This window comes from Augochlora pura, chromosome 7 (genome assembly GCF_028453695.1).
Source record: "Augochlora pura isolate Apur16 chromosome 7, APUR_v2.2.1, whole genome shotgun sequence".
NCBI classification, from domain to species: Eukaryota; Metazoa; Arthropoda; class Insecta; order Hymenoptera; family Halictidae; genus Augochlora; species Augochlora pura.
In genome coordinates this window covers 25,013,788-25,039,306 of record NC_135778.1, presented here as the reverse complement: position 1 = coordinate 25,039,306, position 25,519 = coordinate 25,013,788, and the positions used below count along the sequence as shown (strand labels likewise).

General features: G+C 36.9%; 1 protein-coding gene across 1 annotated transcript in view; it reads right to left on the bottom strand.

Annotated features, from left to right (window-relative positions):
- Positions 1 to 1,037: 1,037 nt before the first annotated feature.
- LOC144472067 (midasin) overlaps positions 1,038 to 25,519 on the bottom strand; it is a 125,102-nt gene continuing 100,620 nt past the window's right edge. The window contains exons 11-22 of the mRNA XM_078184763.1: positions 14,634 to 14,781; positions 13,225 to 13,463; positions 12,434 to 12,645; positions 11,262 to 11,729; positions 10,092 to 10,498; positions 8,702 to 9,870; positions 4,363 to 8,528; positions 3,036 to 4,294; positions 2,601 to 2,957; positions 1,750 to 2,533; positions 1,448 to 1,688; positions 1,038 to 1,389 (exon numbers count right to left, since the gene is read on the bottom strand). Coding sequence (XP_078040889.1) covers positions 1,207 to 1,389; positions 1,448 to 1,688; positions 1,750 to 2,533; positions 2,601 to 2,957; positions 3,036 to 4,294; positions 4,363 to 8,528; positions 8,702 to 9,870; positions 10,092 to 10,498; positions 11,262 to 11,729; positions 12,434 to 12,645; positions 13,225 to 13,463; positions 14,634 to 14,781 — 9,633 coding nt within the window. The 3' untranslated portion in view covers positions 1,038 to 1,206. The remainder of the gene's footprint in view (positions 1,390 to 1,447; positions 1,689 to 1,749; positions 2,534 to 2,600; positions 2,958 to 3,035; positions 4,295 to 4,362; positions 8,529 to 8,701; positions 9,871 to 10,091; positions 10,499 to 11,261; positions 11,730 to 12,433; positions 12,646 to 13,224; positions 13,464 to 14,633; positions 14,782 to 25,519) is intronic.

Below are 25,519 nucleotides of genomic sequence, written 5' to 3'. Positions count from 1 at the left end.
TAGTTTTATATTACGTCATTATATTTATCTAGAATAGATGTTTCGTTACGATTAGGGACAATCGCACGCCATCTTTCATGAGTGAAATCATAAATCGTTACAAGGAGATCTTCGAACGTGTTTGTGTGATATTTATTCACAAAATACATTTATTATTCATCTGTCTTAAAGTCTGTTCTTCTAGCTTTTATACGAGATACAAAATGTTAGAAAATTTAACGAGAAACATTGGAGTCTCATTTTTTAGATTAGCGTGAATGAATCTTGCCGCAATTTCTATAAACCGTAATGTAAATTTCGGTAAGAATCATCTGCTGTTTTCAGATGTCCGTATAGCGCCATTTCATGAAGCGGCAAAACGCTGAAACTGTTGGTTAAAGCTATTGGGGAATATGGTAAGAGTACCTACTAATAGTAAGATAATTTAGACACTTACCATGGATGGTAACATAAACGAAGTACAGTGAATACCTTGTCTATGCTGATACCACATATATAAGCCATAGACTTAGGTATATGTAGACCGTAAGAGTGCGCCGTTGTTTTTTAGCGATGTCGGTATTTCAGAACATATGACACGGAATCTCGTATGGTGTCCAGACTACTCTGATAACTCGTATGAGGCTCTAATATTTACCACTAGATGAAAATGATAATAAAATTCTGGTATTTATTTCGTGTGTCACTGTGGTGAAGTTTACTACTGTTGATACATCAACTGTTGGTAATTTACCGAGTTTATTTTAGTATACCTAAACTAATCTTGCAAGTAGTACAAGTCAATATGTCAAGTGTCAATGATTTTCGACAAAAGTAGTAGAACTCAACAATAATGACTATAGTCAGACAATGAAAAAAATTTCCGCAATTTCTCCTATTCTTAAAATTATCGAACAGTTTTCAGAAACGTCTGAGAATTTTCTTTGAATAATTAAATTATAATAATTGCGTGTCGATATTATTTTTAAATCTGCAGGTTTCTCAATTTATCAATGTTATAAATAATTATTATTTGATATACATATTTTATTTGTAACAGTATGTACACAAATCGTCAGTGACATTAAAAAATAGTATAATTCATTATGTATCCTGTCAATCAAGTATTAGTAGTACAATAGTAATACTACTAGTAGTCTAATAGTATAGTGTAGTAAAACAGTACAAATATAGTAGTACAACAAGCGTTATTATACAAAACAGTCTTCATGTATCGATTCTGCCAACAATTTCGAACCACTGACGCAATGCATCACTGAGAACTACCGGCAAGGTGTCCAAATCCCGTAAAACAATATAAAATGGGAATGGGAAACTGTCCATGTAAGAATTTATGCCCAGTAATTTTCCATTTTCGAATATTGGCATCCGTATGTCCAGTATCGAGTCCTGCGAAACGAAACGATAAATAATTTCTTTCTAATGATCTAATATATTTCTTTTTTACCTTGTTAAGAGGATTGTCGACAATTATGAAGACTAAGAAAATATTTTGTAATTTGGCCCTTCTCACAGCTGCCTTCACTTTCTCAACTCCCTCTGAAAATATACCTCTGCCATCGGATAGAATAGTTACTAATTTTGCGTTATCCGTGGCAGTGCCCTGACTTGCAAACATGTCCGTTGTATACTCTAACAATTGACCAATCATCGTCTGCTTCTGTTCAAACTTCATTTCTTGGATCAACCTGAAAATTGAATTTCCCATAATTAAAAATCCACTTAGCAATCGATCACTTAAACACATACCTTGCTCCGCTTTCTTCAGTGAAATTTTCGCCAAAGGGATGAAGGATATTCACGCGTTCTCCAAAGTTAATCACAGCAAGCTGCCCTACCTCTAAATAGGTCATGGCCTTGCCAATTAACGACAGAGACTCGAAAGCTAATTCCTTTGAGTGATTATCAGCCATACTACTGGAGTCATCGATAGCTAGTACGATCTGGTAGTCTCTCTTCGACGGTTTCGTACGCCTCAACCATATTTTGTCTTTGCGGAATTCACTGGCAATGTAAGGAATTACTTTTCTCATATTTATGCGCCTGCCAGTTCTGTAATCACCCTTCAACCTAGACGTTAGAGTGGGTTCCAACACTAGACGTAATTTCTCGCTCAGTTCTCTGGCCGCTGACTCTGTCAACGCGCTGATTGAGCTCCAAGCGTTCGCTGCCTCAATGGATGATGTCTGCCGAGTCCATTGACCAAGCATATTTTCAATTTCAGACCTTTTCTTTGCAATATCTTCTGTCGAGACGTCGTAGAGGTCCGCTTCTGATAACTTTGTATGGAAAGTGGACTCACTGCCGCGCAAGACACGGCTTGTCTCTACTTCTTCACCCTCAACTTCGGCTACCATTTCAACTTCTTCAACGTCATCGGACCTCTCACCATTTCCTTGGCCTGACTTCTCCTTCTTACTCTCAGGCATTTTGGAAGAATTCTCCTTCTCCGCTTTGTCCTGTTGTTCTTCTGGCTCTGGATCTTCGTGCATCTTAACATCTTCGTTCTCGTCATCCATTTTTTCTTCATTATCTAAAATCAAAGTGGTGTAAAATTCATTGATTTATTAATAGCGTCGGAACTCGAATAGTCAATTTACCTTCCATATTTAACGCCTGTTGCTTGACTTGTTCCTCGGTGGCAGCGTCAAAAACAACGTCATCGAACTTATCAGACTTCTTGATGTGTTCATAAGTCTCGCTTGCGCCTCCATTGTCAGCATCGTCCCCCTTTTCTTCGTGATCATCCCGCTCCTCGTGCATTAATCCAGTCTTCAGTTTCTTTGCAGACGGTTGGACCTCGTCGTCGAGCAGACTGCGGTTTTCATCGCTTTGACCTGGTTTCCTTCGTTTCTCAATCGGCTTGGACGACTTTTCTTCGCCGGACGTAGGAACGTTCTCTTCTTTTTTAGACCCAGAGTGACCTTGCCGTTTTTCTGTCTGCGACTGACCGGTGCCTTTGATGAAAATTGAAAGAAAATGTAACTTGATAATATGAAGGAATATGAAGTACTTGTTAGCTATGTTAAACTTACCTTTGTCCTTCGTATCATCTGCTTGAACGTCTGTAGGATCAGTTTCCATGTTTTCTTCATTCGACTGGCTTTCCACAGCATCTCTGGAGCCGTCTTTCCTCGACTCAACTTCCTTACTGGCATCCACTTCCTTGCTACTGGCATCCAAACTAGGCGAGACTTTTTCTTCCTGGGGTTTTTCTTCCTCCATTTTCTGTTCTTCCGAGTCATTTTCTTTGTCCTCTTCGTCATTCGTTTCTTTGGTGTCTTTCTTTTTGTTACCACCCGCTTGTGGATCTTCTTCTGCGTCAGTATCATCCGAGGTATCATTCATGGGTTCGTCTGCATCTTCTTTGCCCTCCTCTTCTTTAGATTCTTCGGGTTCTTCAGGTTCTTCTGGGATCTTAGACTCTTTCAACTGGTCTATGTCGAAAGGATTCTCTTCCTGCTCATCAGTTTCCTTATCCTCTTTCATGTCATCGTCCAAAGCCATATCCTCTGGGAGATCAAACTCTTCCGGTTCGATTTCTGGCTGTTGTTTCCCATGATAAGGATCTATCTGATCATCGTCGACCTCGGGTTCGTCGAACTCATTGATGTCCTTCTTCTCTTCTTCTTTTCTTTTACCTTCCCCTTCCGTTTCCTCGTCTTTGTTGTCATCTTCCTCCTCGTTACCATCTTTGGTGCCCATTTCTTCTTGGCCGGTCTCCTCCCCACTTCCCTTCTTGTCTTTCTTGTTTTCTTCACCTTGCTCTTCTTCATTTTCTTCTTCCTCTTCGTCATCTTTCCACATCTCTTCGTCGAGCTTTTCAGCAGTCTCGTCAGTTTCACCCATTTCTTTATCTAGGTCTTCATCTTCCTCTTTATCCTTGTTCTCTTCGTCTTGCTCCAAGTCTTGCAAGTGGCTTTCAAAGTTCTCCGACATCTCGATACCTTTATCTTCCTCCTTTGTGTCCTTCTTTTCGTTATCCTTTTTCTCGTCATTCGGACCCTTCGTGTCTTCCAGCTGATCCTCCGATTCGATTCTATCCGAGACATCCTTTTTGCCTTCGCCCTCAGCTAGACCCATACCTCCCTCGCTTGGACCACCGTCTTGATCGTTCTCAGGTGTATTTGCGTCTTGCGGTTGACAAAAACCGTTTGTAGCCAAGTCGAGGAAGACGTTCAGCTGAAGATAGAGGAACTTACACGTTAGGCGGAATGAGGCTACTTGTTCGTACAAATAATACTGAAGAAGAAGAGCGTATTGCTTGAGAAGGGGTACGTGTTCTAAAAGCGACCTGGAAATGAAGGGAAATATTTTATATGATGCATTTTAATGTCAATAGAGTAGTAAAAGAAAACTCACCCTATACAGTGATTGGCAGACTTGACATCCAACTTGTAAACAATTTGCAGCAATTCCCCGAGGACTTTTGATGCTGTTCTCAGTTTCAAATCTGGGATAGCTGCCTTCAAAGAATCTATCAATCCTTCTGTCATATAATTTTCTTCGAAACTCTCTTCAGACTCTTTCTTAGATTCCTCTGTCACCTCGTTCGATTTCTGAAGCTTCTTCTGAATTGCAATTAGAACTTGCGTGATCAGCACGTCTAAACGTTTCTTGTACTCAACCACGAGATCAGATTTTTCAGACTCCTCTGTCAATGGCTTGCTCAATGTTAACTCAAAGTGGGCAACATTCTCGGTAATCTTGTTTATCATGAACTGAAGGTTCTCGGTGATAGGATGATCTGCTGTGAAGACTGTGTTGAGGTCAGCTAGTTTTTCTTTGACGTCGTTGACCTTCTGGTAACTTGTTCGAAGGAAGTCAACGTGTCGTTTGTGGAAGAAGAAAATGTGTCCCGACGTTTTAATCCTCTTGGAAACTGCCATCCATTTGTTTAGTTCATCCGCCATGTTCTTTATAAGCGTTACGGAATCTTTCATGGACCTTGCCAACTCTTCGGCAACGTTGTGCTCTTTTAAAATGGGTCTGACTGTACTATTTAGGTCAAGAAGTTTCTCATCTTCAATTGAGTCAGGCGGAGAACTTTCCAAGAAGAGAATAACTTGCTTCATACTCAGTTCCAGCACCTGCAGCAGATCCTGGAAGTTCAACATTAGAGTTTGCAGGTCACTTTGTCTTGTCTCTCTGCTATTAGCTTCTTTACATAAGTCGTCCTTCATCGTAGCAAGGTTGAGCAGTTGAATTCTCAGGGGAAGGAAATGTTTAAGCAGGTTGGAGACTATTTCTTTCTGCGTGTGCGCTAGTAGAATCAGATGAGCGGAGAATCCTCGACAACGTTCAGCATTCTGCGGCCCAAAATCGCTTTTTCCAGAGTTCAGAATGCCGTCGAGGAAGTTTAATTTGATCAGAGATTCGTAGTAATACTTATCACAGTCCGACCATTGTTCCAGTAAGCCTTTCTCCACGTTCTCATTCAAACCTCTACCGAACTCGAACCTTTTCATCTCTAGCAGATCCAAGGGCGTCGAACCATGATTTATGACTTCATATTTTCTGTTCTTCCAGGTCAGGATACCGATTCGATAAGAAAGTCCAAGTTGGCTTAGAGACTTAAAGTAATTCGCCAGTGCCATTTTCTTCTGCTGAAGAATACTCTTCAATTGCGACTGTTGCTTACTCTTTGCCAAAGTCTTGTCCACTTCTAAATTCTTCAGTCGCTTGCTCTCTTCAAGTGAGTCTTCTATGAAAGATTCAATATCATTTCTAATCTGTGAATAGTTGTTCTTCACAACAATCTCCTGGCAGAATTGACTAGCCTTGCGAGCTACTTTCTCCATTTTGCTCAATTTACCAGACTCAAGCTGGATCGAGAAATCAGTAGGACTCAAATCTTTCATGTTACGTATGCTAGAAACCTCAGCTTTCGTTTTCAAGGCCAAGTGAGCAGCAACGTTCGCCAACAAGCCCTTTTGGAATTCCTTCACGAACTTGTGCAGAGTTCTGCGTGCTTTCTCGGCGGTGTTCTTCACTGACCAATAACTGATGTCGTTCCACCTAGTGATCTTGATCGTATCCTTTAACTTCTTAGCGATTGGCTCCTTCAAGGTCTTAATTTTATTAGTTACATCGTCCAAGAAACGATTATAGTAATGATAAATGTTCCAGAAAATGGCAGACAGCTCTTTTTCGATTTTGCTCTCAGTAAACGTAGAAATATGTTGGTAGAAAAGGTAGATCAACTGGAGTCTGGATTCAAACTGGATCAAAGGCGACTCTGTCAGGAAGCGTTCCAAGCTTTCAGAAATTTTCTGCTTCGAAGGAGCAGCGACCTTACTCTCCGCCTCTTTGTTCATATCGTCTTCCTGGCTCTCGGACGATTCGACAAGATACTGGTCCACCAAGTTGAACAAGAAGAACCACCATCTTGACGCTTCAGATTTTAAGTTGTCCTCGAGGATCTCCAAGGAGTCGTTCCATCTGGATAGCTCCAGCTTCCTCCAGTGAAGGATCTTCTTACCAAAGAATTCGATGAACTCTACCAAGCTGACATCGTGGCGGGCATTCTCCTCCCACTGCTGGATCTTCGTGAGCAACAACTCAATGCCAACCAGGAACCTCAACAACGACGAATTAATTGGAAAACTGAACAGTCTCTCAATTATTACTTTAATGGAATTTAATATAGGATTCTCTGACCACTCCATCAGGAAGGCCTCAATCTTCGCAGTCAGTTTCTCGAAGTACGGCTGACATTCTTCAATTTCAGTGATGTTTGGGTCCTTATAAAAGTCATAATCATGATTGTTGTTGCTCCCGAAACTACATTTCCGCGAGACTAGTACATTCAAGTTACAGATTAATTTTGACGATAAATTCTCCGGCCATGTTTCAATGGAGGATCCAAACATCTCGAACCTGTGAGCAAGAGGCTCCACAAAGTTAGGTTCCTTGATCTTTCCTGAGTGATCTAACTGGTTTTTAGACCTTCTAGATCTATTCGTTAATTTTTCAGGAATATTTGACGGTTTGTAAGTTAAGTTCCTTAGGATGTTCCAGTGGAGAGTTTGGATCTCCCTTGCATCTTTTGATGATATGAGTTCAACGAAGTGGTCCTTCTGATTGGGATCGTTGCATGAAAGTTTCTGGAGCTCTGGGAATTCCTGTTGGAAGTCGGGGAATATGTCTACAAGCTCCAAGAAGTCTTGCTGGAAGCCAGGGAACATTTTCTTGTAGTCCAATTCGTCCTCCTCCTTCTCAGACTTCATTTTGAACAAACTCTCTTTCTCCTTTGCCTCCTCCTCTCTCCGTTTCTCTTGTTCCCTCCACAGAATTCGAATCTTCTCAAAGATTTTGCTCATTTCTTTTGAAACCAATCTCGAACTTGTTCCAACAAATGTAGAAAAGTTTTCTAATTCGCGCAAAGCGATCATTGCCATGGCTAATCTGTCTTTCTCAATACTATTGGATTCAGATTGTTTCGCATGGATCAAAATCATCTTTTCAGAAGCGCATAATTTAACTAGATCTAGGTAATTCTCCTGGTAAATGGTTGCAACAGGGAAACGCAGTAGATTGTAAAAGATGTCTGAGTTCAGGCATTGATGTTGCAAGTTAGAGATCTGTTGAACCAAAATTGAGACACCGTGGTGCAGATTCAAGATGGCAGAGATCATAGGAGAGACCAGATCAGGGAATCCCACCAGGAAATTCTTTTCCAATTTTCCTGCGAATCTCTCCAACGATTTCTTCCAGATCGTTGCTTCGTGTAGCTGCTCGCGATCTGGATTGATTAATTCCCTTCGACCAGCTCTACCTGCAACGTCACTCAAATGATTCAGCTGTCGGAAGACCGTTTCAAACGAGCCAATATTCTTCGAGAAATTCTCGACCTCTTCCCGCAGATTTTGGAAATTCGAGGACGGTCTGACAGCCTGGACATTTTCGAAGTTCTTCATCTCCGTCGATGATCTCTTCAGATGATTGATCCTTGACTGTATTCGGTCATGAGGAGCGGATGTTGCAAGAACGACCCTTTGCAGTTGCTCGACTAACATCAAGTGTTCCAATTCGGATATGTTCTCGCGAATGTATTTTGATTTTAGGGCAATCTTTTGTACCGGATCTATAGATCCCAGATCGTGGAAGAGGAAGATTTGGAGGTAGCCGAGGATTAACCAGCCTTTTCCCCTTTCTATGTCGTTTTCTTCAGTTTCGAGCTTCTTCGTGATTTCTTGCAATGTTTTCAGCGGTTCCATGAAACGATTATGCAAATCCATTTTTTCTTCCTGATTTAGCGTTAGTGTGAAATTTTTTAGGATGCTATTGATTGCAGACGTGTAGTAATTAGTACAGAATTGAAGGAGAACAGAGTCATTCGTAGAGAAATTGAATTCTGATGTATTCAAAACCAAGGAATTCCTCCAGAGCATTGTTTGGATCGTTTTCAATAGTTTCTTCTTTTTCTTATGATTTCCAAGGTTGATATTGTACATTCGGTTCCCAGACTTTGTTAGAAACAGATTGAAAATTAACGTGCAGAGGTTCGACTTGCTGATCAGGCTTGTCTGAAAATCATACAATGATCGTTCTTAATTAGTTAGTTAGTTCTTCAAACAGCTTCGCAGTAATTTATTTAATACAATTATCAGTAAAACAAATATCATAGCAGCTATTTTAAATATTAAAATTGAAATTATAATTAATCGATACATGCTGTAAAAAGAAAAAGTAGAAATACCTCAGAAGCACTGTCGCCATCTTGAATTTCCTCTTCCCTCTGCTCAAACCAGTACAAAAGAACGTCGGAGTTCCTCACAGCGAAAGATCTCGCAGAAAAATCCTCGATCGACAACAATAACTCAAAAAATAATCGAATCCTTTGTGTCTCCGTGATTTCATCCGAATTTAAGCATCTCATTAAACCGATCAGACGCGCAGGGATGGTCGGAATATCCCCGAACTTTTCAAACTTGTTATCGTCGCTAATCTTTTCGAATTTTCCGCTAATAATTCTGCAGGAATTTTGAACACCTTCAAGATTTTCTATGGTCATGTCATTCGTCGATTTTCTACTAATTTCCTGATTGAAGTCGATAGAAAATTGCTGAGAAATTTTCCTTTGAAAATGATAAGCGAAAAGCAAGAAGAAAAACTCGTAGATCGGCCATATTTCCATTTCCGACAGGTTCTCGTTGTTCCGAATTTGCTTGTTGTCCAGTTCTTTCAGTGTCACGATTTCCGCAACGAGATTATCCAATTCCATCGCGTCCTCCGTCCTCTGACTATCTCTGAAATTCTCCGAGCAAATGCCAATTAATTTCTTCCGCGCCGTGAAATTCTCCGGGACCGCCAAGGATGCAATTTTCAATCTTGTCTTCGAAACTTCGATCGAGTCTTCGTCCGTCACTTCAATCTTCTTTAAAATTGACCTCAATTTCTCGTGGAAACTCATCGAATCCACCGAAAAGTGTGGCGGCGGAATCGATAGCAGCTTCTTAACCCTTTTCCGAATTTTCCGGAATCTATCCACGTTAATTACTATGTTCAAATAATCCGTTGAAAAATCATTCAACTCCGTGCGTAATTTTACGTCGCATTGTTTCTTGTCCAACAGCGCGAATAATTTTTTAAAAAGCTTCACCAACCATTTGTAATGGACTTTCAAGGAGGAGGAGATTTCCCGGAGATCCAGGAACGTTCCTCGGGATTTATCGATCAATTCAATGGCACCTAGATCGTGGTATCTTCGCAGCCATTTTAAAACGTCTCGTAATTCGACGTAATCCACGTCGTTGATCGAAAGGTGCTCGCTGTGGAGTATAATTTCAATAATTTTTGTGGACTGATCGATTAGTTTTACGAAGTTGATGATCAGGGGCTCGTTCTTTAGGTTGCTGGTCAACTTTCCTGAAAGTTAAACAGTACGTGTAATTGTAAAATTCTACAGATTAAATAATATTGTTTGAATTACAAAAAGTATATTAGACGAAATACTTATTACTTTTTATACTTGTTAAAATAGCAGAGATACTTGTTACAATATAGTCTTACAAATGTGAAGGAATTTTATTATTCCACCTAACTGAACGTATTGAAAATGAATCGAAAAATTTGCGCAGATAACTTACCGGAACAAATAGCAGAAGAATAGTCCTCCAGAAGCATAATGTCCGCGTTCTCGGCCCGTTTCGCTCGACGACAGTCAAAAATCATCGCCCGGAAGTACAAAGCAATCGACAGATTGTTCGCAACAGTGCTAAGCTGATCGAAGTTGAGGGGAAACTCCGCCCCGGAATTCTTTTCAAACAAGATCCCCGAGTTCCTCACCTCCGCGTTCAGAATCTCGCCGAGTTTCCCGAAATCGTCGAAACCATTTTTCGATAGAATAAACGAGCACCAAGCCCGTCGGATCTCGACGTCCTCCATTGATGATCTCTCGTAGAACTCGAGCAAAAGAAGTTTCAGAAATTCCGACGTGTTTGTCACCGGATGCTGCATGAACAGACCTTCCAGATCGATTTCCTTCGTGCCGGCCCTGGGAACGACGACGGAAAGCAAATAGAATTTTCTGAACATCTCTCCGGCGAGCGACAGCCATTTTCCGAACGGTTTTAAATAAATTTGAAACTGCTTTACCGCGTAGTACGTGGTGATCTTTTAGATTGCATGCTCTCGCTGCTCTAGCTTAAATGTTTCGTACCATTCCGCTAGCCAAACGAAAATTTATACTCTTCGGCTTATGATATTTTCAATATAATAAATTAATGTACGTATGAAATATAAATTTTATACACTTTTATTCACTTATTTATATACTATTAATACTCTTCTAAACATTATTTTGCATAAATGAAATATAAAATATTATTTCTTCTTTTTATAACTTCAGTGGAAATTAATTTCAGTGAAAGACGAATTTATACTTTTCTGTTAGAGAAGCAAAGAACCAGTTGTCAGATTTCAAACTTGCAAAATTATATTTTAATAGCTGATATTTATGTATAATGTAGATAACTTGAAACAGAATTATAGAATATTCTAAGATATTATAGAATATTACTAAGATAAATTTAGAAAAATTTGCTGGTTTTTGAAAGAGGGATTGTTGTTCAGGAAATTTTGAAAATAATTCAGAGCGCGATACATGCGTTTTCAACTGGACTGGCCATTCGATACACGAGCTCGCAGTTCCTCCAAGGAGAAATTCCGAAAAATCCCAATTTCTTGAGACCCCCTAGCATTATAAACCCCTACCCCCCAAGCATTATTCCATAAAGCTACAATTGATGAATTCTCACCCTAAAGTCTCCGCAGCGGATCTGAAAAGGGACCCCTGCTGCTCGATCATAGCGAGCCTAGAATTTTTCCTGAGCTCGAAAGTGCTGAGCGTAATGGCGTCCAGGCCGCAACAAAGAGTCTCATTCTTCTCTGTATTCTCCGACAGAATTTCATCGACTTTTCTCATCGCATCGTTCCTCGTCTTATGGTCGAGGACACCGAAAATTTCTCGATAGGAATTCTTCAAGGACACGTCGAACTTGAATCCTTTCGCCATCTGTTGGCTGGTGAACGACGCGACCCTTAGAATCTCGTTTAGTTTGAACTGCTCGTTGCAGCAACGGTCGTAAACATTCAGTAGGACATCCTGCCGGCTCACTTCTCTTATGCCGCATTTGTTCAACAATGATCTGACATCCAGATCGTTGTGTTTGAGACGATTCTGTGGAGTCAAGACAGCGATTTCTACGCCTCTGTTCCGCATCGCTCTAAAATCATAGAATCACAGTCGTAAGTATAAAATGATTTAAATGCTCGGTTTCATTTCGTTGGTATTTTTCTAGTTTTATCTGGATGGCATGCAAATCGATGAATTTTGTTTAAACAGTTTCCTTCAGTTAGGTTTAATATACATAAATGTATTATAATATAATATTACAATAGAGAATTGATATAGAAAAGATGAAACTGAATGAATAGCAGGTGTCATTTGATTCATTATATGATAATAATATTTAAGAATCAATTTTCATAGTGTTAGTATTTCCGAATGAAATCTATTAATGTATTTTCGACTACTACTGAAACTATTATCGTTATTATTATACAATATTATAAGAAGACCGAAGGTTCGCCAAAAAGAATTACTGAAAATATTTCGAATAAAACTAGCAATAAAATTTGAAATAAATATTATCATTATTACATCAAACTATTCTGTTATAATATCTACATTTACATAATATAGTATATGTAGTATATTTATATAATAACAACAAATGTTTAAATAGTCGTCAAATGAAGTTGTATAGATGTAAAAGACCTTAAAATTAAATAGATACAAAAATTAAATAATGTTTTGTGACGAAATATTGTGACAGTATATATATATATAATCGGTGATGGAACCACGTCCGAAAGAAAACTTTATTATTCTCAGCCGGCGCAGTCGAGGGTAATGGTTTCCCATTACCTGGAAATTTCGCCGTAACGAGGGTTCATAGTGAGAAATAAGCGGAAGTTCTTGTGGGCCCTCACGGTGAACACATTTCCGTTTTCGTCGACGCCTTTCTCACCTATCGTTAGTACGCCGTTAGGCTCCAGCAGTCCATTCAATCGGTCCAATATTGCTGGACTGCAGAGATTTACTTGGTCGAGCAGCAGCCACGTGCCGTTTTGCAGACACTGCGAGAAAATCGTGGAGAATTAGAAACATCGAACGTGGTACATCGAGCAGAAATCATTTTTACTTCTTCCTTGATTGTTTGAAAAATACTTTCACAGATCATTCAACCGATTAATTGATCGTTATGAGAAAAAGTTACAAATCGTTTACTCAATTGTCATTAGAAAAATGTCAAGTTGTCTATTATAAAGTATAACAATCTCAATTCTATAAAATAGCAATAATATTTTCAAAATTTCGTGGTAAATCGTCCAGCTACTAATATTTTTAGCGTTCCGGAAAGATACAAATTAATACTGTTTCAAAAATAGAAGATTCAACTTCGTTCGCTGTAACAATGTCAAATCAACGAAAACGACGGCTTCTCTCCGTTACGCGAGGTATACAATTGTTGAACGGAGGCTTCTGCTTTTTCTAGCGCACGATTGGCGATCAGTTTTTACAGGCGGCCCACTGGAAATTTATTTACCTAGCGAATAGGTTGTCGCGAATCATCGGAAGCAACGGAAATATGTCGGGAATTGTGTTTGCGAGCCGCGGCGGCACCGGTTCTTAACTGAAACAAAGACAATATTTACCTTGACAAGCACGCTGTCAACCCACTCGAATTTTCCGCCGGCGTTCAAACATTTGTCTTTTTCCACGACGATCGATAGATCGGTCAGTTTTTCCGCGATATCGCGCAGCAGCTCAGACTGGCCCGGCGACGACAATGTTTCCATGGCTAACACCAGTCTCGATAATTCCTCGCATTTTCGGAGGAACAGCTTCGTTTCCGTCAACATCGTCGTTGTTGTCCCCGTTGTTGTCCCGTTGTCTGCCGAAGAAAAATTGATCGCATGAAATATGCAGGAACCACGCCAACGAACGTTAAATCCCGCGCATTGACGTTTCTCTTTGGGCATCGTCTCTGTCGCGGTTAATTTTCACGTTTCTAGAGACTTACCGTATTTACGTTTCGTTTATTTTTACACTGACATTTATTGTTTTTATTATTCTGTTATTTTTACTGTTCTTAATATTCTAGTATTTCCTGTTTCTTTTCTTTACCATTTTTAATATTTTTACTATTCTCTATCTCTTTTCTTTACCATTTTTTATATTTTTACTATTTCTATTTCTTTTCTTTACTATTTTTAATATTTTTACTATTCTCTATTTCTTTTCCTTACTATTTTTAATATTTTGACTGTTTTCTATTTCTTCTCTTTATTACCTTTACAGTATAATTTACCTTTTCTACTAATACAATCTAGGACTTTTTTCATAGATTTTATCAATATTTAATTATTATAATTTGTCATTGTTATCATTCTAGAATGGAATCTACCTTTCTCATAATTTTTATAAGACCATTTAAATTTTGTTGCCATTTTCTACAATAGCATTTACCATTTTGACGATAGGATTTATCATTCTTGTAGCAGAATTTACAACTTTTATCATTTTTATTGAGAAATCCCTCATTTTATTATTTTAACATTGCATTTACGCTTTTTTCTACAGGATTCAACACTTTTACTTTTTCTCCATTTCTTTAACAAGATTTACTATGTTCGTCGTAACTTTTATCATCTTTGTTATAGAATATATTATTTTTACGATAATTTGTCATTAATTAGAAAATTAACGATATATATTTTTCAATACAATCAGTAATTCAAGTAATTCAACAGATAAAAATACTTGCAAGAATAATAACAGGAAGGTGAAAGTTGAATGCATAAAAATCGAGTACAAATAAAAAACGAATTAAATTAAATAATAGAACAAATCATTAAAAATATTTGTTGCGAAAAGTCCAAGTTGAACGTTCGAAAATGAAGAACAAACGAAAACAGAAGTATTAGAATAGCGGTGATCCGAGAGCGAGTATAGTTCGGTGCGAGTTTAATTAAGTCCCCCAGCTGATTAGCATAACGAATGCATAAGAATTCGGTGGCGTGGGAAGTAATTTCCTCGGCGAGCACGCTGAATGACAAAATACCTTCAGACAAACGTCGAATGTTTTCCAGTAGTCCATGGTAATGGGACACCTGATCCAAATTCTCTTTGCCGAGTCTTCTCCTTAGGATTTCGATTAACAGCGTCTCCGTGCGCTCGAGCAATCCTTCGAAGTGTCGATCGTAATCCGTCTGTAACAGAAAAAGATCGCAAGAAACGTTAATTCGATTTCTGTCCCGGAATAGCTCTATTTGTTACTGTTTCCGGTACACGTGTTCACCGGAGACCTGTGAGCAACGCCGCTGGCACCGTGTTTTCAGACACGTTTTCACGCCGCCACGGCTAACTAGCTGACAAATGTTTTAAAGGTTTATAGAAATACATTAATATATCACTGGGAAAATTATTTCTTCAATCGTGTCTTGTACACATAATTTACGAGCAAAGATTGCATACATTCAGTCAATTATTCTTATTTAATTGTCAAGCGTCAATGGTTCTTAGGAATTTATAAATATGTAACCTTCATTTTTAACCTGTCTCTATTATTTGTTATCAGCCAATCGTTTTTGAAACTTCTGTTTGATAATTACTTGTGCATTATTATTAAATTATTGATTGTTACGCATTTAGTAAGACATTAATAATTTTCTTAAAATCGATTGTCAATTATTATCGTGAAACTATTGACTATTTATTAGATATTAAGTTAATAATTATTATTTAGTAATTAAATATTAATTGTTATTCAATTATTAATTGTTTATTAAATATTAAGTTAATCATTACTGTCAAATTCAGTACAATACTATCTTAATCTTCGCACTTCTATAAAAACGTGAAAAAAAGAACCTTTCTCGATCTTCTACAAAAAATACCAAGTTTTTAATAACATTCTTGAAACATCGTTTTGCTTCCATTTAAATTGTTTTTGTTTCGAATTGGTGCAAAAACGGAAGCACTCGTAGCAAAAAAATGTCTTTGTTCGATCCGGGTGTAAATTACTCTCAAATAAATTTTAAAAATCGATTCGTTTTAAATTCAAAGAGTACAATAAAGTTTTTGATCAACCAAATTTCAAAGCATCGGGGTTGCGCTGTTGATCGTTGAACATTACGATAGTAGGGTAACGAGGCCGATCGAGTTCTTCCTGAAATCGATTTCTACGAACAGGAGATACCCGTGTAGTTGCGGCGATGGGTTCGCGAGTCGAATGCCATGTTGTCAGGTTTGTTACACACAGGGAGACAGCCCGGAATCTCGCCGGTAAGATGGACGCCGAAAAATCCATACTTTCGTCGGGATGTAGGGTCAACGAAGACGCATCAATCACTCCGATTCGACCCGCTAAGAATAATCCTGACGGATACCGGTCTCCGGGGCACAAAACTCCGACGCGTTCTCTCCTCCCTTTTTACGCTCTCTACTCTGCATACCAGCCGCCATTAGCCGCTTAATTACCGGCGAAATTAACGGGATCGGAAGAGAGCTCCACCGGGACAAAAAAAATTCTCTAGACGGTACAGTCTAACAGCTGAAAATATTGAATTTTGTCACCGGTTTGCGGTAAAGTCGCCGTATAAATAAGAACACGGCGAATCGAGACGGATCTTTGCATTGAACGATGTACAAGTACTTTTGTGCAAATGATAATAGTATTTCTATACAAAGTGGAAATGCTTTTGTACAAACGTAAAATTAGAATTCCATTTATAAAAATATATATAAATATAAATAAATATAGGTAAACATAAATAAATATAAACACATATAAATATAACAATAGTACAATTATTTTGTATCTGTAATTTTATATCTGGTAAAGTAATTATTACGTTTTCAGCAGCGAAGACAAAGTCTAATAACAAAATTGCACGCGTATTATATTACGTGTCCGGCCGCAGAAAGAACGTAAAATAATAAAAACGCCGCAAAAAATGTGTAATTCTTCTGCAGACAACAAGAGAGTTATTAGGATGTCTCTTTCTTTTTGACCCAAGTATAATAATTTAATCGAAACCATTGAAATTGTGATACAGTTGCAGCGTCGCGGATGAATTGTTAATTGGCAGAAAGTTCTGAACAATAAACTCGATATTATCGATATAAATAAATCCTTGGAGTATTTGAGGGGGATTGTTAAGAATCTCATTTATCAGGCTCTGACTATGACGTTATCCTGATTTATTGTATTCTATAGTATCTATCTGTACGATCCGCGTGTTTATGCAGATTAAAACGATCCTGCGGTAATTTATAGAAATCAATTAAGTAAACGCGGAACTCGCTGATTGCCAAAACATCGTTTCAATTAAAAATACTAAAAGACTTTAATTATATTCTGTTGTCAACGTTATTTTTTGCGTTCAGTGGAAATAATCACGTTCATTGTTTGAAAAATTGAAGTACTGATTTAGATTCGAATAAAAATATTATATCGATTTCCAATTGTTTAAATTGATTACAAACTAAGATCCGTTACAACTTAATCGTGCTTATTGTAATTAGTATTTTGATTGCTTTCATTTTAAATTAATGTAAGCTTCATATTTATGTGACGACAATTATGCATGTTGGGTTACAATGACGAAATAATTTAATGAAATACAGTTCTTATAATAATCGTAAAGGATTCTATTTATTCGTAAATTACTATAACATATACAATTTTATACCCGAAGTTAAAATAATTTTGATACACCCTGTATATTTCCCATGAAAGTCTATTTAAGTTATAATTGTAATAAATAAGCTAACGAACTATCTTAAAAAGAATAATTTCTATTTCTATTTTCCAAACATTTCTGTTTGCAAATGATTGTAATAATTTTGCTAACAAATTATGATAAAACCAACAACTTCTATTTCTATTTTCTAAATTTCTATCTACAAACAATTATGATTCATTCGCTAATAATTAATCATAAAATCATAATTTATATTTGTATTTATGAAAATATTTCATTTTAATAATAACATGATAGAAAATTTAGAATGTCAGCAACTGTTGCATATATCTTAAGTGAGGAATATTAATCAAAAACAGCAGTGATATAATAAATAAAATAGTATAACAAAGTAGTGAAGTAGTATCACAACCGAAAGTTTTTATAATATAATAAATGTTCTCGCTGTTTAAATAATACGAAAAAAGGAAAGCACATGAGAAAAAAAGAAGCTGATATGAAATATGTAGTCTTGCCAGTGGGAATCGTTGTCTCGGTAAGCCAATGAATTAAAGATGGCAGATTAAGCCGAGCATGTTAAACCCCATACTTTCCACCCTTTTCCTTCTCTGCGATTGATTTTCTACGGCACTGCGGAGACCGCATCTCTTTTATCCTATATAGGATGTGGACAACATTCCTCCTCGAACCGTTCCGATCTGGCGCAGCCGTTATTACCAATCATTAACCCACAAATTGGTGCAATAAATATCGTTCCGTGAACTATAACACGAAACAAACTAAGCGTTACAACGCCGCTTATACGTAGTACCATTCCCTTTTTACTTAATGAAACTGTCCTGCGTCCGTTTGATTTATATTTTGCCACGTTTGTGTGTACCTTTACGTCTGAAATTGTTACTAGCACCTGCAGTCCCCCGCGGGAACTGTACAATTACAGCAATCATGTTATTATAATAGTTAGGACAGCCGATCTTTATGCAAATTAAAAGTCGTTGAAATTAATTGCAACGGACAGAGATTAAACGGCAACGAATTGTTTCTTATTATAAATAGGATAGTAAAGTAATAAAATAATTAAATAAGAAGTAAGATAAAATAATAAGATAATAATAAATAGTAAGACAAAATAAAAATATATTTATTATATTATGAATTTGAATGAATGCGTGCGTCAATTTCTTTTTCAAACGAGTAACAAATTATTTCATCGATTCTTTTGTAAATCAGTATCCATATTTGTGTAAACTTGTACATTGTTAAATGAATGTCTTAGTTAAATGGAATACAGATTACGATTTCTTTCAAAACAGTTTAATAATGATTCCACCCATTTATTCGCAATTATATATCATTATTTTATGTATATAATAATAATGTTGAATTCTGAATAATGAAACGTTAAATGATAATTTCATTCATTTTCTTAAAAATCACACATTCGATAAATATGACTTATAAAATTAATATCGATTATAATGATTCATAACAAAGTAGAATACTAAATGGACCGTTAAGAAATAATTTACTTTTCTTGCTAATCAGTACATTAATTTAATAAATTTGTGAACTATAAAATTTACTTTATACAAATTATAAGATAAATTATTTCTTAACGATCCATTTAGTATCCTACTTTATTAATCACAATAATTGATCATTCTATATGCTAACATATTATACAATTTAGGTACATGAACATATACATATGTACGTACATATACGCATACATGTGTACAATGTATATGAATGTACAGTAAATCAATTGTACTAATGAAGAGATAAAACAATTACTCTCGATGGATCGTCAAAAAAAAAGAGTTAAATTGGAGTTGAACAGTACTAGATACTGTTCCAGAAGCACGTTCAATTTACGGCTGCCGCGGTGAATAAAGTTTTCCGTAATTTTGTTACTGTCGAAATTCGCATAAGGGGTTGGCGTAATTCGTAATGACCGTAGCTGTTACTAACAATTTTACTGCCACGATTCACGTGTTTTATTATGCCCATTACGCAGTTAGGATATCAGCGGAATTGCGAATGTTTCGCGCATTTATGGCTTTGGTAAACACTGGCTGAACATGGTCTCGGTGCACGAAATTTAGTAGTCTTACAATCATGTTTAGCAGGTTTATACGTCGGTATAATATCACTCACTGTGAGAATTCGGAGATCTTCAGAAATAAGAATACGTTGCATCGGAAATACGAAATCATTTATAAACACGATTAAAACCGTATAATAAGTTCAATAATATATTTGAAATAATGCAATCGATGTAGCAATTCGATATAATCGAAATTACTTCAACGAATTCAATAATACAATATTATAATAAAAATAATATAATGATATAATGATTTGGTAGAAACAGTGTAATAAATATAACAACATGATAAAAATACTATAAAAATATAACGACGTAATAGAAATAATAGCACCAACTATAGATTTATATAATATAGATTAAAATAATGAAATAAATGTAATAATGCAATAAGAATGAAATAATAAATAAGAATGAAATAATAAATAAAGTAATATAATAGAAATTGCTCATAACAGAAATAATATTCTGATCTAATAAAAATAATAATACCGGCAATGTAATAATAAAAGTACTATAAAAATAACAGTATCGACAATATATAATAATAAATAAAGTGATATAATAGAAATTGCTCATAACAGAAATAATATTCTGATCTAATAAAAATAATAATACCGGCAATGTAATAATAAAAGTACTATAAAAATAACAGCATCGACAATAAATTTAATAATATAATCGAAATAGTGTAGTGAATATGACAGTACGAAAGAATATAATAAAAATGACTATAATAAATGTAATAATACAATGGTATAACAGAACTAATATAATAAATATGGTAACATGATAAACACATGAAAATATAATGACATACTAAAAATAATGACAATATAATAAAAATCACTTCAGTAAATGTAATAACATAACGTCTTAATAGACATAATACTGTAACCTGATCAAAATATAACGACGTGATGAAAATAGTAGTAGCGACCATGTAATAAATGTCCCATTTCAGTTACAACCTAAACTTTCCCCCCGAGAAATAGTTCTCGGGTCGCAAAACCACTCCCCGAAAAACGGAATTTGCATAGGAACACGCTATTTGTCACCGGCCGGAACACCCGGGTGCCACCCATGACAAAACAAATAACACCATCGCCCCAATTCCCGAGGTACAACGCCCGAAAGAAAAGTCTCTCTCGATCGGTCTAAACAAGGATCGCGCTTTAATGATGTCTCCACGGAGAAAAAGAAAGAAAGAAAGAAAGAAAGAAAGAAAGAGAGAGAGAGAGAGAGAGAGAGAGAGATTGAGTTCCGAGACGATTGTTTCTCCTTTTTTGCTCCGAATCACCGTGATGCGGCAAGAAACGAAGAAAACCTACGGCGACCATCTTGCGGTCAACCATGTTCGCCCAGAGGGAGTCGCATTTAGGACGAGATTTCATTCTTTCTAATTTGTCCTCTTTCGCGGCGCGAAGCGGCGAGACTGAAAGGAGGAAGCCCCCCGTCCTCGTTAAATGCTGAAGGGCTGCTCCGCCGCATGCCTCGCGGCTCTCGAATAAAGAATTTGTCATTAAAATAAATTCAAAGCGCCTGAACCCCCTCTCGAAACAGTCGAACGTGGTACTCGTTAACGTCTACGGGCTTTGTCATCCAATTTTTCATTCACATGGATAAGGAAAATTGGTGTCGCAAAAGGGTGTCGCTTACTGGATGGAACTGTTATTGTTGATTAAGATTTATTGATTAACAAGTGTTGATTAAGATCTGTTGATTAACACGGTTATGTTAACTGTTGATGTAACGTTAATGTAAAGCTGTCTTTTTTTTTTATAACATTGTTTGTATGTTTATTTTTAATGAATTCGGATCAATCTGCTATCTGTTGAAATTAGTCAAATATCGTCTCCTTAATTTCTCCATATCTTGGCATTGACACTGATAAGTGAAATTAGAATAAAAAAAGGCAGTATACAAAATTGTTTTAGTCAAACGATGCTAAATATTACAATCATTTTAATTCTAATACTTAATTTAATATTATCTTGTAGCTGTTCCTGAAGGTGTTACTTTTTGAAACAATCAAATATGGTCTGTTTAACGTCTCCATATCACGTAACTGAATTTCTTCGCCCATATAATTGACGAATACAATGAAAATAATAGTAAAATCATTGTTCAAATTTATATACTCTAATTCAAGCTAAATACTTTAAGTTAACTAATTTCCAGTATCCAATGAAAAAGCAATATTCATTCATTTAGCTACCATCTTGTTACGTGTACTATTATATACATTCTATTAAACTAACTAATTGTTACAGCAACAATTGGGTGACACTTGCAACTGCTACATATAAAACAGTTTAAACATGATATGCGCTTAACAATAAAGACGTAAAGCTCAGCTTTCCTTTGCCAGCCATTTAATAATTGGAGGTTACCAGCCAAATTCGGACCAGCTATCGTTCATTTTAGAAGTAGGTTGGTCCTGAATTACAATTCTTAGTAAAACTAGCGCCATTAATAACACCGTAAATAACCGTCTTCTGCAAGACGAAATCTAGCCAAATTCGGATCATAATACTTGATTAGTTGGTGCCGTCGGTAATACTGCCAGAATTTTTATCTCAGCCAATCTTTTTTACAGTCACCTAGATTTCAGTCAATCTCAAAATTACCCTACTTCAGAAAAATTCTACTCTGGGCATGTAATAATAATAAGAACAATAGACGATCTAATCAAAATTAAACTGCGTTAAATCTATAGTACACTAAATCATCTGATTGACGAGAAAGACCCCAAGAAAATGGCCACACCATTTGATTGGCTATAAAGAATGCAAGGAAATGCTGGCACTGTATTGCTGATTAAAAAGAGTACAAGAAAATGGTCACACCATTCGATTGATTAAAAAGAACGCAAGAAAATAACCACGTTATCTGATTGTTCAAAAATAAACGAAGGAAATATTATATAACCGTTTAAAAATCAACGAAATAATAATGGCCACACTATTCGATCGACTAAAAAGAATGCAAGAAAATAACTGGACTGTTCGTTTAATTAAGAAGAACGAACGACAACGGCCACATCAGTTAAGAAAATCCCAAGAAAATGGCGACGGCGGTTGAAAATAATTGAAATCGTCAAGAAGCAGCCTAAGAATCCACTAAAAATTTATCTTCCGCGCAAAGAAGCAAAGTCCGCCGACAACACCAACAACCGCAATTCCAAAAATGGCGGCACGAGAAGCACGTCGATAAAGGGGAACGGCCCTCGAGGGCCTCGGAAGAAACCGGAAGCCGTCGCGGTGCGATCAATTTTCTAGGGCTCGCGCCGATGGAAAAATACGTTTCCTTCGCTCTGATTGTTTCGAGGGCCGGGAAAGGGGTGGGGGGGGGGCGAGGTGAAAGGGACAGGGAGAGTGCCGGTCGAGTAATGAATTAGAGCCGGGAGTGCTGGCGTAAATTTAGAGCCTGAAATATTCATGCCGGGCTTCGTGGCAGGCCTGAAAAGTTAAACGTGAGTGCGCGGCAGGCGTTTTCGACCGAGGACCGGCATCCGTCCGGGACTTCTTATTATTGGATTCGAGGGTGGACCGGCCCTCGACAATCATCGAACTGATGGAAAGAAAAAAATAATCAAGCGCTCGGCAGCTACGAGCGACGATCCGGCTAAAAACGGTCCCCGTCGGCGCGTGAATTTTTCATTTCACTTGGGAAATTTCCGCGCCACTACGCCTTCCAAATCGATACTATTTTCCGTAATAGCGACTTCAGTTTAAGTTTCAACCTTTATACCGGCCAAAAATCGTTTTTAAAGTCATCTTACGTGAAATTTCAAGGTCACTGTTGTTTTATTAAACGTAATTCTGCCGTTTTCTTTAGACATTATTGTTGAGCGCGAAAAGACACATTCAACGAGTACAATGATGATATACTTTCGATTATCAAATCCCGAGATACTTGTGTCTGAATGGTGACTACATGATATTTTCAGACGCAAGTATATCAAGACTGTTTGATCGCAATGTTATGGTTATTGTAGCCGATGAATTCGTCCTTTTGAGAACTATACAACTATACAGAGCAAACAACATAATTCTACATAAAATAACAATGACCGAGATAATTACGTAGATCAAAGTTTCTGGGTGTTCAATGATCGTAATGTTATAGTTATTATACTCCTTAGACTCACCTTCATATATTCTACAAGGACAGAAAACAAAAATACAATTCAACTATATAAAGACTACTGTATTTTAGTATCAATTATTTTAAAGTGACCAGTTGTTTTTATTTAACAGTAAGCGCACGTATTCCACGTTCGTTAAATTTTTTTCTTGCGAAAATACGATAATTAGGTAACAAACGAACTCTGTGCACTATTCCATTTGGAAGTTTATCAGTTAATGAGATCATCGCCCGTACACGAAAAAAATGGTCCTGGGGGAAAAAACGTTCCTGTCCTGAATTCTGCATTTGAATTGCAAAGTTTCGTCGCCGCGGCGGGAAGTTTGAAATTAGTGGGACGGAAACAACTGTTTGTGATTGTTTGACGAAGAGTCTTCAACAAGCTTAACTTTTTTTATCATCCTCCATCGTCGAGGAACGAGTGCTCTCAAGGGACATCAAGGAAGGGTTCCATTTCGTGGATGATTTCGCGAGCCTCTGATCGAAACTTTAATAATACGTCACCGTTTTTACGGAACTCCTGCCGTAACCGTCAAAATTGTGAAACTTCAAATAAGTAATAACAACCATTTAATAACTACAGAACGTATAATAACTGAAATTATTTTATACATACATATATGTAACGGCAACTTATCATCGGAAAAATAAAATGTTTCTTCCAAAGTGCAAGTATAAATGGAAATGTGCAAGAAAGTTGCTTCAGCTATCGTTTATGACTCAACAATGCCTTTAATAAATGAATTTTTCATTTTAATTCGCCTAATTCGCAGAAACAAAATTGACATCGGTAATGCCACGATTTTAAAAGTCTTTGTGACCTAAAATACAGAATTTAGAGGTGTTAGAGCAATTTTAAACAATAATTCTTTGTCCTTCATTTCAATTATTAATTGTAACATTCTTCTAAAATTACTATTCTCCTAAATGTATCATTATTATAAAATTATCATTCTTGTAAATCAGTTTTGCAAGAGTACAATTTTTATAAAATTGCAATACTTAAAAAAATACTCTATAAAAGTATGATTTTTACTTATTTTTAACAAACGAAAATAGCATTTTATTATTTTTTCGAGAATAATTCTTCACAGGAAACATACAACGTTTCGAATAAATTGTCGATATTTAAACTGTTATAACTTCCTAAAAAAGACTCGTACGACAACAAACCTAGTCTCATATTAAAACTGGAAGCCTCTACTTTCACAATCAATCGTTTATTTTCCCAGCATATGCATTTACCACAATACAACAGGCGGAAAACAGAAGACATAATTTTGCTAATAAGTACCATAAATTGCAACGTCTTCGAAAATACTGTAAAACATTTTTCCTGAAACGAGTGCACCATAGATTTAAAGATCGAAGCTTCCCCTTTACAAGGATCCTCGAAACTTGCTGTACTATTTTTTTCTCGTCGTTTTACGGAACAGAAACGGGGAACAAGTTCTTCGTGCAAGGCCCCGGCGTACCTTGTATCACTCTAACGTAGGCGGCGCAGCTGCTGTGCAAAGCTCGGTAAAGCAACTAAAAAAAAAATCGCCCGTCAAAGTTTAAGGGGTCGTTGTAAAGGGGAGACTTTGATCTTCCATTCTGTATCAGGATCAGTCGTGATACAAGCTTCCCGATGTATCCACGGGCGTTTCAATTTGTGACATTTCCAAGGAGACGCAGGGGGTCCGGTTATACAGCTGCCATATCGTGGAAAAATATGTTACGAGAAAACGAATGAGGCGCGGCAAAACTAGATGCTTCGAGCTTTAAAACGAGCCCAGACTTATCGTGGCACGACTATTTTTCACGGGATTATAACAGTTCGAATATCGACGATTTGTTGATGCCCGGAAATTTCGCGGAGCCGCTGAATAAATACAGATAGTAGGGCGCGGTGTTTCGTTTGTTTCGTCGGAAACAATTAACGAGCACCCGTTCGACGGACGATTTCGTGACGTACTGGCAATAATACTGCGGCTTGATAGAGCC